The 12125-nt window shown below is 45.0% G+C and overlaps 1 protein-coding gene across 3 annotated transcripts in view; it reads left to right on the forward strand.

Annotated features, from left to right (window-relative positions):
- The window catches only part of arl15 (ADP ribosylation factor like GTPase 15), a 279912-nt gene that overhangs the window by 18854 nt on the left and 248933 nt on the right, over positions 1-12125 (forward strand). Inside the window, exon 1 of one of the 3 annotated variants that reach the window (XM_033030808.1) lies at positions 9449-9593. The exons of 1 other annotated variant lie outside the window; for it this stretch is intronic. In XM_033030808.1, the coding sequence (XP_032886699.1) occupies positions 9540-9593 (54 nt within the window). In that variant the 5' untranslated portion in view covers positions 9449-9539. Of the gene's footprint in view, positions 1-9448; positions 9594-12125 lie in introns of those variants that run through there. One more of the 3 variants, XM_033030791.1, reaches the window with a different exon arrangement.

Below are 12125 nucleotides of genomic sequence, written 5' to 3' on the forward strand. Positions count from 1 at the left end.
AATGGCTCTATTTTACAGTGACATGGCTCACTCCTGATGAACTGCATGACCCCCTTGTGCAAGGCTTACAGTGGTTCTTGCACTTGAAGAACCACACATCAATAGCCTTTAAATGAAGTACCCTGTGGCCTTGTTCATGATAGTCAGGGACTTCAATCAGGCCAACGTCGAGTGTGCTGCCAAAATATAATCAGCCCGTCTCCTGCCCAACCAGAGGCCCAAACACTCTTGACCGCTGTTACACCACCATCTAAAACACACACTGCTCCCTTCCCAGATCACACTTTGGTAAATCGGATCACCTTGCTGTGCGTGCTTACAAGCAGAAACTGAAGCGGGAGGATCTGGTACAGAAGGTTGTGCAGCGCTGGTCCTAGGAAACCGATGAGATCCTTTGCAACTGCTTTGAGTCGATGGATTGGTCCATATTCAAGGACTGTGCGGCAAACCTAGATGAATATGCCTCTGCTGTCACAGACTTTATCAACAAGTGTGTAGAGAACTGAGTAGCAAAGAAGACCAACTGTAAACAATGAATAAGCCATGATGTCTCCTCCCAAGTGAAGTCACTAAATCCCCTCTCCCTTCCTCCGCCATGCCCTCTAGCCATTAATCCTTGTTATTTTCACCCTGTGGAAAAAGGTTTTAACTGTCTAATCTATCTGTCATAATTTTATATATTGTACTTCAATCAGGTCTCCCATCATCTGACGCTCCAGAGAAAACAGTCCAAGTTTATCTAATCTCTCCTTGTAGCTAATAAGCTCTCAACCAGGCAGCATTTTGGTAAACTTATTCTGCATCCTCTCAAAGCCTCCATATTTTTTTGTGGTGACCAGAACTGCACATAATACTCCAAATGTGGCCTAACCAAAGTCCTAGACAGCTGCAACATGATTTCCTGAATATTTTACTCAATGCCTCAACCTATGAAAGCAAGCATGGCAGATGCCTTATTTACCACTCTATCTACTCATGCTGCCACTTTCAGTGAGCTATGGACTTGGATCCCACTGTTAAGGGTTTTATCATTGCTATTTATTTATCATTGTATTTGACCTGTCAAAGTGCAACACCTCACGCTTGCTGAAATTAAACTACATCTACCATTTCTTTGCCCATTTCTGATTAATATCCTTTGACGGCATTCTTCAATACCTGCAGATCCACCAATTTTGATGTTGTCTGTAAACTTACTAACCAACCCATCTATATTTACGTCAATTATATTATAATCCTGTGGACGACAACCACAGATCTCCAGCGAGAATAAAACCCCTTTTCTATATCTAAGCCAGTTTTTGTCCAAATCATCAAGTCGCCATTGATCTTGTGCATCTTAATCTTCTGGATCTAAATTTCTTAACAGGATTCTCTCAGATCCAAAATATACAATTTGGACAATCAAATCGTTCTGGTATTTGCCTTTTATTTGAATCATACTTCTAATCATAAGAGGCTAATCCTTCGAACGACAACCAAACATGCTCTCTTAAATATTGGCTTGATACAGCATGATTTATTAACTTTGATAAGATAATGGAGACACTCTTGCCAGGCCTTGTCCTGCCCCCACCTATCTTCCAGCTTCCTCCAGATACCCCCCTGCACCCCCACCACAATCATTCCGAGAAGGGTCTTGATCCAAAACATCACCTATCCATGCTCTCCAAAGATGCTGCCTGACCTGCTGAGTTACTCAGCACATTGTGTCCTTTTTTGATATATCATTCCTCATTGTAACATTTCATAATAATTTCAAAACTCTGCCACATTCTGGTGCTGGCATTTTTTGGAAAATATCTATTTCAATGTCTTCTCGTGCTCCCTTAACCTGCACTCTAAAGTAGTAAATTTGATAGATATATATATCAATAGATTTTCCATGCCATTGCACACAGATTATATCAAGTTCCACGGGTTGGGCTTGAAGGTTAAAGGATAACCATCACTCAGAGTCCAAGGCAAATGGCATCAAGAATGTTAGTGTCATATGTTGTGCTCTAATGCAGTGCTGAGGAAAAACATGCAAAATTAAATTTAGATCATAAAACAGCACAGCAACTTTGAACCACGATGTTTGCGCTGAACATTATGCCAAGTTAAACTGATCTCATCTAACTGTACAAGATCCATATCCATCAATTCCTTGCATTTCCATGTGCATATCTAAAAACCTCTTAAATGCCACTATAGTATCTGCCTCCACCACCACCCTGGCATTCCAGGACCCATCACTCTGTGTAGTTAAAAAAAACCTTGCCCCACACATCTCCATTAAACTTTCCCCCGCTCACCTTATAGCTTGCCATCCAGTGTTGGACATTTCCACCCTGGGGACAAAGGTTCTGACTGTTTATCCTATCTATGCCTCTCATAAATTTTATATATATCTATCAACCTCCCCTCAACCTTCGACGTTCCAGAGAAAACTATCCAAGTTTATCCAACCTCTCCTTGTAGCTGAAACCCTCTAATTCAAGCAGCATTCTGATAAACACCTGCACTCTCTCCAAGCCTCCTCATCCTTCCTGTAATGGGGCAACACCTTACACTGGTTCGGATTAAAGTCCATCTGCTATTTTTCAACCTATTTCTGTTGCTGATCTATATCCTGCTATATCTTCTGACAACCTTCCTCATTGTCCGTAACTCCTCCAATTTGGTGTTCCGCATCCTACTCCTTCCAAAGTCCACAATCAGTTTCTTGGTTTTGCTGGTGTTGAGGGCCAGGTTATTGTGCTGGCACCATATGGACAGTCGCTCGATCTCTCTTCTGTTCTCTGACTCATACTCATCGGTGATACGTCCCACAACAGTGGTGTCGTCAGCGAACTTTATTATGGATTTCGCACTAGACCGGCTATGCAGTCATGAGTATAGAGTGAGTACAGCAGGGGACTGAGCACGCAGCCTTGAGGTGCTCCCGTGCTGATTGTTATCGAGGCTGACACATTTCCATCAATATGAACAGACTGTGGTCTGTGAATGAGGAAGTCGAGGATCCACTTGCAGAGGGATGCGCAGAGACCCAGTTCTGCGAGTTTGGTAACCAGCTTGGAGGGGATGATTGTGTTAAATGCCGAGCTGTAATCAATGAATAACAGCCTGACATATGAGTTTTTGTTGTCCAAGCGGTGCAGAGCGGAATGGAGGGCCAGCGAGATCGCATCCACTGTTGACCTGTTGTGGCGGTGAGCGAACTGCAGTGGATCCAGGTTTTTGTCGAGGTCGGAGTTAATTTGCGCCATGATCAACCTCTCAAAGCACTTAATCATCACAGGCGTTAGTGCCACTGGTCGATAGTCATTGAGGCACGTCACCTTGCTCTTCTTGGGCACTGGTATAATTGATGCCCTTTTAAAGCAGGTGGGGACCTCAGACCTCAGAAGTGAGTTGTTGAAAATGTCCGTAAAAGCTCCAGTCAGTTGGTCCGCACAGGTTTTTAGAACACGACCGGGTATACCATCAGGTCCAGGCGCTTTTCGAGGGTTCACCCCTCTGAAGGATTTCCTGACGTTGGCCTCTGTGACTGAAATACCATCACAGCGAATGGGGGCTCGGGAAGGTACATCAGTATTCTCCCTATCAAAGCGTGCATAAAACGCATTGAGCTCATCAGGGAGTGATGCTTCGCCAACATTCGAGCTGCCTCCTGGTTTCGCCTTGTAGGAGGTGATTGCATTCAGGCCCCGCCACAGCTGCCGAACATCTGTCTCATCCTCCAGTTTGGAGCAGAAGTCCCTTTTGACCTTTTTGATGACCTTACCAAGGTCGTATCTGGACTTCTTGTAGACCACTGTATCATCAGACATGAATGCCCGGTGTCTGGTCTTCAGAAGAGTGTGGATTTCAAAGTTCATCCAAGGTGTCTGATGGGGAAACACTCGGAAGGATTTTGTAGGGATGCAGACCTCCACACATTTCTTTATGAAGTCTGTAACGACTGTGGCGTATTCGTTCGTCCATTGCCGAGTCCTTGAACATTGCCCAGTCTACAGACTCCAAACAGTCCTGAAGATGTTCCTCTGCCCCCCCCCCCCCCCCCCCCCCCCCCCCCGACCACCTCTGTACTGTCCTCACCTCTGGGGGTGCGCTCTTTAATTGCTGCCTAAGAAGCAGCACCGCGGTATGGTCGGATTTACCGAAGTGAGGCGAGGGATAGAACGATAGGCATTCTTGATGGTGGTGTAGTAGTGGTCGAGGGTGTTTGGTCCTCTGGTGCAGCAGGAGACATGTTGGTGGAAGTTAGTGTAAAGAAGTGTTATCGACACACTGTAACTTTACTTCATTTTATTCATACTGTAGCATTACAGAGCGCACTAGCTGTACGTGGTCTGTCACGGAAACTAGAGAGCGATATGTGGGTGGGGAGGTTGTAATTATACTTGTGATATGGGGAGTGGTTAGTAGTGATGAGGTAACTATATTAAAGGCACATGCATATCTCATCTACAGTTAGGGAGTGATTTCTTCAGGTTTGCTTTATTGAAGTCCCCAGCAATGGTGGTAAATGCCTCGGGGTAAGACGCCTGGTGTTTGTTGACCACGGCGTGTAGCTTCTCCAGTGCTAGACGGACGCCTGCTTGTGGTGGGATGTAGACCGCGGTCAGGATGATGGAGGTGAATTCCCTTGGGAGGTAGAAGGGACGGCACTTCACCGCCAGATGTTCCAGGTGTGGAGAGCAGGAGTTGGACAGGACTGCCACGTCTGAGCATCACGCAGAGTTGGCCATGAGGCAGACGCCCCCTCCCCTCCCTTTCCCAGATGCCAGTGTACGGTTCATACGGTGGATGGAGAACCCTTCAGGCTGGACCGCTGAGTCTGGGGAGCTGGGGGTGAGCTATGTCTCTGTGAAACAGAACACAGAGCATTCCCTCAGCTCCCTTTGATAAAGCAGCCTTGCCCTTAAGTCCTCCACTTTATTTTCAAGGCCAGTAGGATAGTAGGGAGAGGGGGCCGAAGTCCCCTGCGCTTCAGTCTGACCTGAAGTCCTGCCCGTTGGCCACGTTTCTGGACACAATGGAGGCCTCCCCTTTGTTTCCAGGTACTGTGTTTACTGTACCTGCTGTTGCTGCGAACCTGCGCTGGAACGGGGATTCCTTCACAGACGGCAGATCCAGCTCCGTAATGAACGGGGGTTCCCTCAAAGTCGGCAGCTCCAGCTTCATTGTTCCTCGGAGATCCAGCCCATCGGCTCTGGAGGTCATCCCGGGGTTTCCAGGTACAGTGCCTGGGTTCCTCCGTCGGGTCGGGAGTTTTACAGCCAGTGTGGGAAAGTTTAAAGTCCGGGGCTCCCGCAGCTGCGGGAGATCGCGAAACTGCCAGAGCCTTCAGGTGCCCAAGCAGCTTGTCCGAAACAGTACCGATTACTTCCGTTTCCCTGATCCAGGTGAGTTGATAGAAGATGTAGGTGAACCTTTTCTGTTCTGGTGCTCCGCAAAAGTTGCCGCAGGCAGGCGCCATCATGCCAGATTTCAAATTATAACAGTGAGGCCTGTCAAATGTGGTTGGCTGAGTGTAACAGCTCCAAAGCTGGGAATGTTGGCCAGGGAGAGGACACTTGACTGATTTGCAGACAGTGGTATTTATCGAGTGTCCTAATGGGCAGCTGCCAGAAACCCAGGTTTCAGAAGCTTATCGGAGGGCAGGGATTACTGCTACACATAGGACCATGAATTTTGTGGCAGGTTTGACGTTTTAAACTTACATATACATTTCCTTGGTTGTCTATAATCTGTGCTGATATATTGAAGGTAGAGATGAATTTCATCACCTCTGCATGTCTCCCAGTTCCAATGCCTCCCTTGCCTTTTCTCTGATGTCATTCTTTCTGCATAGGGCCCTGAAAAAAAGCTTTCCTTTTTACCGAGTGTGGTTTCCACTCTACCATGGTGGACAGAGGCTGTAACTGCATTTCATCTATTTCCTGAACCTCTGCTCTCATCCCTGTCACCATCTGGACAGAACGAGTTCCGATGATGCTTATCTTCCATTCCACCTTCTGGAATATCCTTGAGAATTTTTGCCAGGTCCACAAGTTTTCACCAGATACATTTTCCCTTTCCTTTTCAGTATTTTGAAATCTTTGCTTCCTTTGTGATTCCAATTCCAATCAAACATCCTCAGTAGCCATTCTCCATCTTGCGACACTGTTCCGCACAATAACAGAAGATTCTACACCCATATTTTTACCTGTCCCTATTCCGCCATCCAGGAACACAAACAGTCTTTATTTAGATGAAGCAGCAATTCAATGCACTCCTTCTAATTTAGTGTACTCATTCAATGTTCATGATGTGATCTTCTCCGACTGAAGAAACAAAGTAAACTTTTTTTTGCTTTGTGGAAAATCTGCACTAAACTGAGCTTCCAACTGAATTTTAATTCTCACTCTCTAAATGTCTGTGGCATTCTATACTGTTACGCCTCATCTCCAAGTGGGCACGCATATATCCTTAGCCATTTCTGATCCAGACAGAAAGAGCAACTTACCCAATGTTATATTTCACAGCATTTGTTTCAGCAACAAATAACAGAAAAATAGTCTATTCAGCCTCCCTATTCTGCCCTATTAAGCCACTTGATCCAGTCTTGTCTTATTACAGATACAGTACCTGCTTTATCATAAAATACCTTAGCACAGGAACGAGTTCTTCAGCTGACAATATCTATGCCAAACATAATGCCAAGTTAAGATAATCCTCGTTATTGTCCTATGTATCCCTGTGCCACCCTCTCTGCAATAGGGAGGTTTCATGGCAGTCGGGTCACGACCCATGACCCGTACTGTTGCTACGCTACGCCAAATGGAGTACACGCGATGAACTGCAGGTAGGCACTGACCATTGTTTCCAGCATAGCGGGCCCGTTAAAACCCGCCAAAATTGTCAATTTTTGCGCTGTAAATAATTATGGAAATCAGGATAAGCATGAGAGACATTTAGCCTACTTCAGAATTCCAAAAGTGAGGAGAAATGACAGTAGATAGAAGCGAGAGCTGAAGGGACAACAACAGCCAAAGTGCTTGGCAAACATTGGCCGTTTGCTCACTGTATTTCATCAACTAAGGCATTATTTGTGTTTTTTCTTGATTCCTTTGGCATCTAAAAAGTTTCAGAAGTGATAAATCTGGCTGTAAAATTTTTAAATCGCCCATGGTTCTCAAGTGGGTTTTTACATACAAAAGAAAACGTCTCAGAAGCAAAATTTACAGCCAGATTTATCACTTCTGAGACTTTTTAGATACCAAAGGAATCAAGAAAAACCACAAATAATGCCTTACTTGATGAAATGCAGTGAGCAAACGCGATAATTCCCAATATTTTCAAGTGAGTTCAACATTTTATATTTCTATTTCTGATTTTCTTTAAGTTTAAAATCAAACATTTTTGCATTTTTCATCCATTTTCACCATTGCCTTTCAATAACGTTAATATTTTAGAATCTCATGCCTTAGTGGTGTTTCTGCTCATTAAATCGGTGTTTGCACCTAGTGGTGGAACTTCTCAGTCCCATAATCTTGCTCATTTCCCATAGACCTGTAGATTTATTCTCACTCCAGTGTATTCAGTCCCACTTTTGGAACTGAGAGAACTGCTCCCCATTTTACTGCACCATTGAGAGTTGTCTGTGGGGATGGATAAATTATTTCTTTCCTAAAAATGTTAAATGCTCACGTGCCCTGGCCCTTGCACAGCATAGTCATACAGGTTGGAAACAGGTCCTTCGGCTCAATGTGCCCACACTGACCAATATGCCCCATCTACAATAGCCCCATCTGCCTGTGTTTGTCCCATATCCCTCTAAACCTTTACCATCCGCGTACCTGTCCAAAATGCCTTTTAAATGCTGTTATTGTACCTGCCTCAACTACCTCCTCTGGCAGGTGCACCCACTGTGTGGAAATAGTTGCCCCTCAGGTTCCTGTTCCTATTTCCTCTCTCACCTTAAATCGATGTCCATTGGTTCTTGATCCCCTCTGGGTTACAAAAAAACAAACTCTGGTCATTCACCCTATCTATTCCCATCATGTAGGTATGTTGCAAAGCCTACCTGAAGCGTCGTTGAAGATCTGCTGCTGAGGGTGTGCGCGATTTTGGCGCCGTTTAGAGGGGGCGGGTTTAAAACGCGATTTTCTCTAAGCTGTTCCAATCGAAAATGTTCAGCCTAGTTAATTATTAACGAAAAATCGCTGGAAGACCCCGTCGCAAAAGCTATTATTAGGTTTAAAGGCCTTGAATAATAGTTATAGTAGTTTAAAAATCAATCTCTAAACCCGCGACCGCCAGCAACCGCAGGGTCTCATAAAGCAAATAGCAGAAGTTAGGTTGTATATTTTTACATTAAAAAGGGCTTCTAAAGATCCCTTTATACAAAGTTTAATATTGCGAGTAGCTCAATTTGGGCCCATTATATCGCGCAGTATTTTTCTCGGCATTTGGGGCACAAATCTACCGCAATGTGAACGTTCTAAACCAGCGCGTTCCACAGGGACCCACTGGAAAGCTGATTTAAATGGGCATTTATTTACAGCAATTAAACACTAAATTCCTTCCATTTGGCCTATAAATTAATGTAAATGAGATTTAAAAATCATGTTTTATTGTGAATTATTTGTGAATATTATTTGGACATTTAGGCTATTTAAAAATGTTAATCATTTATTAAGAAATGGATAGATGTTTAGATCTAGTAATTGAAGTCTGAAATTAGCTACAATTAGGTAACTAACTAATTATATGCTTTAATTTCAGGTCATCCAAGTAAGATTATTTTATATTTGTTTCAGAATGCTTCAATCTATGATAACTGAAAATTTCATTCAGTTCTCTTAATTTTTAAGAAAGTTATGGGCTTTTGACTGTTCACGATCACAGCTTTTTTGTTATGTCCATAGAAAATCAATAGGGAACAAGATGCTCATTTCCCAGTATGAAAATGGCCATAACTTTTTAAATACTTGAGATATGAAAGTGAATTAGGTGTCAAATTAAACTTATTTTTATGCTTTATCTGATGGGATAAATTACAGACTTGATTTTTAAAATCTCAAAATTTTGTAACATTGCTACATCATGGTCTTATACACCCTCTCTCTATTCGATCAACCTTCATTCCTCAGTCTAATTGATGGTCTACTGCAAAACACAAAGTGCTGGAGTAAGTCAGCGTGTCAGGCATCATCGGTGGAGGGAATGCACACAAGATGTTTCGGACCATTGCACATTGCCGTTGTTGCAGATGGGCGCCGTGCCCGCGCTCCAGGCTCCGCGTGCCCGCGCTCCAGCCCCCGCGTGCCCGCGCTCCAGCCCCCGCGTGCCCGCGCTCCAGTCCCCGCCCCAGGCTCCGCGTGCCCGCGCTCCAACCTCCGCGTGCCCGCGCTCCAGTCCCCGCTCCAGCCTCCGCGTGCCCGCGCTCCAGTCCCCGCGCTCCAGCCCCCGCGTGCCCGCGCTCCAGGCCGCCCGTGCAGGGATCGGGCCGCGGCCGTTGGTTTGCGGGAGGCGGCGCCACTGGTCGGTCGGGTCGGGCCGCGACCATGGGCCAGTGTTTGGAGCTGTCGGCCGCCCTGTGCCGGATCGGCGTCTACTCGGTAGGAGCTTCCCGGGGACGGGTGTGGACTGTGTGCTGGGCTCGGGGCGGGGGGATGGAGGGGCAGTGGAGGGGGGAGATCATGTGTCCTCATCCCTAGGAGCCGGAGCCGCCGACCACTGGAGTGTGAGTGGGGATTTGGAGCCTGACCGGGAAGGGGAAAGACTGTCCGCGGGGTAGGGTAGGCCCGGCCAATATTCCTCCCCTTTACCCCGATCTCCCTGCCCCCTCACACGCAGCACCGGCAGCTCCTACCATCAACTCTTACCCCTTGCCCCCTCTCCTTACACACCTCTACAATTGTTATTCACACACCCACTCCCCTGTATATCCATATAATACACAACAACGCCAGCTTTTACCCCTACCCCTCTCACACACAACAATGCCAGATCATACTCCTTCCCTCGCACATCACCACCAACTCTTATTCTGACACACACACACCTTCTGCTACCTCACCTGCTTCTTCTGATTTCCCAAAGAAACCACCTCTTGTCCTGTTATTTTCCCCTCACCAACTTCTACACCACTTTGTATCAATCTAACTTGTCCTTTTTCATGTGAATCCACATCATATTTCTGTTTTGCTGTTTAAAATTTGGTTGGGGCATTTAATTTAGTGGCCGAATTATGCAATAAAAGTGGTTTATTGCAATGCCAAATTGTGTACACTGTTTTTAGAAAGAAAACATTTTGCCTATCAATATTTGATTTTAACTTTGACTGTTACTATTTGGATCCAGATTGTGTTTAGAAAATAATGTATTATTGATTTGCCGTGTATTTAGAACAATAAAAGTTAATATTTTGTTACTCCATGGGCAACAATAACATAGGCTGCCTTCCCTAAAATGATGTTTGTAAAACTTATTTTCAGATGTGACTATTTATAAATGGTAAACTGATAAATGTTCAAGTTATCTACAATAATTTTTTGCAATTGGTGGTTGAAATCTGGACCAAACTGCCAGAGAAGGTGGTGGAGGCAGGTATTCTCCCAACATTTAAGTGCAATTTAGACAAGCACTTTAACAAAGATTTTTTCACCACATTTCAAAGGAATGGGAATTTTAATAATGCAATGAAAGCTTCAATGGTTTATATACCAACGTCTCATCTCTTCCAATCCATCTTTCACTTCAGCAACCTCTGGTGTGATTAGTGTTCCTATCTTATCCTCTACCATGTTTTCACTATGTGATTGAACCCCAAATAATCAGTTTCCAACATGTGCTGGTTTCACCTCTGCCCCTGCTCCAATAAATGTTAATATCAACATGATATTGAAGTCTGCACTCGGCCAGGCAACTCTTGGATTCTATTATCTCACACTGGGCACAGGAGATTCTAAAATGGGAGGGTGAGCAGCCAAAGAATTTAAGGAGTTGGGTAATAATTTGAAAACCAGCACCTCTAGGGTTGTGATCTCAAGAGCACTCCCTGTACTACGAGATAGGGAGGCAAGGAACAGGAAGATGTTACAGATAAGCACGTGGCTAAAGAGCTGTCACTGGGAGAATGCTTCTGGTAAAAGAACATCTGGAGTGGAAGGCTCTTAAAGATGAGATTGGGAGTCGTTAGGGACTGTTTGAGTAGAAAGCAGGCTGGGCAGTTAAGGAAACACTTGTTGATGAGGGATTTTGAGGCTCAGATACAGGGAGGCATATCACCAGGGATCAAGCAAACACGTTGAGTAGAATAAATGTAGGAGGGGTACATTTAAGAGGGAAATCACAAGGGTAAAAAAAAGACGCAATGTATCTCTAGCACACAAGATAAAGGAATATCCTAATCGATTCTACAGGTATATTAAGAGCAAAGGCTAATGATGAAAAGAATAGGCCCCTCTTAAGGATCACCATTATTGTCTAAGGTACACAAAAATGCTGGAGAAACTCAGCGGGTGCAGCAGCATCTATGGAGCTAAGGAAAAAGGCGACGTTTTGGGCCGGAACCCTTCTTCAGACTGAAAGGACTCAGTCTGAAGAAGGGTTTCGGCCCGAAACGTCGCCTATTTCCTTCGCTCCATAGATGCTGCTGCACCCGCTGAGTTTCTCCAGCATTTTTGTGTACCTTCGATCTTCCAGCATCTGCAGTTCCTTCTTGAACACCATTATTGTCTATATGGGAAGCCATGGTAGAAGGACCAGGTGAAGGTCATCAAACCAAAGGAATGGAGGGACATGAGTGAAGTGATGGACCATATTAGAATTACAAAGGAGGAGCTGCTAGCAGGCTTAAAGAATATTGTTGGATAAATCCCCAGGACCTGACCAAATGTATCGGACACAATGGGAAACTAGGGTCTGAAGAAGGGTCCCATCACCCAGTCTACGTTTGGTCTCGCCGATGCATAGGAGTCCACATCTTGAATAATGGATACAGTAGATGAGGTTGGAGGAGGTGCAAGTGAACCTCTGCCTCATCTGAAAGGACTCGGGTCCCTTGACAGAGTCGAGGGAGGAGGTACAGGGACAGGTGTTTCATCTCCTGCGGTTGCAGGGGAAGAGGTAACTTGGGAGCGAGTGGT

Source organism: Amblyraja radiata, chromosome 1, assembly GCF_010909765.2.
Source record: "Amblyraja radiata isolate CabotCenter1 chromosome 1, sAmbRad1.1.pri, whole genome shotgun sequence".
Taxonomy (NCBI): domain Eukaryota; kingdom Metazoa; phylum Chordata; class Chondrichthyes; order Rajiformes; family Rajidae; genus Amblyraja; species Amblyraja radiata.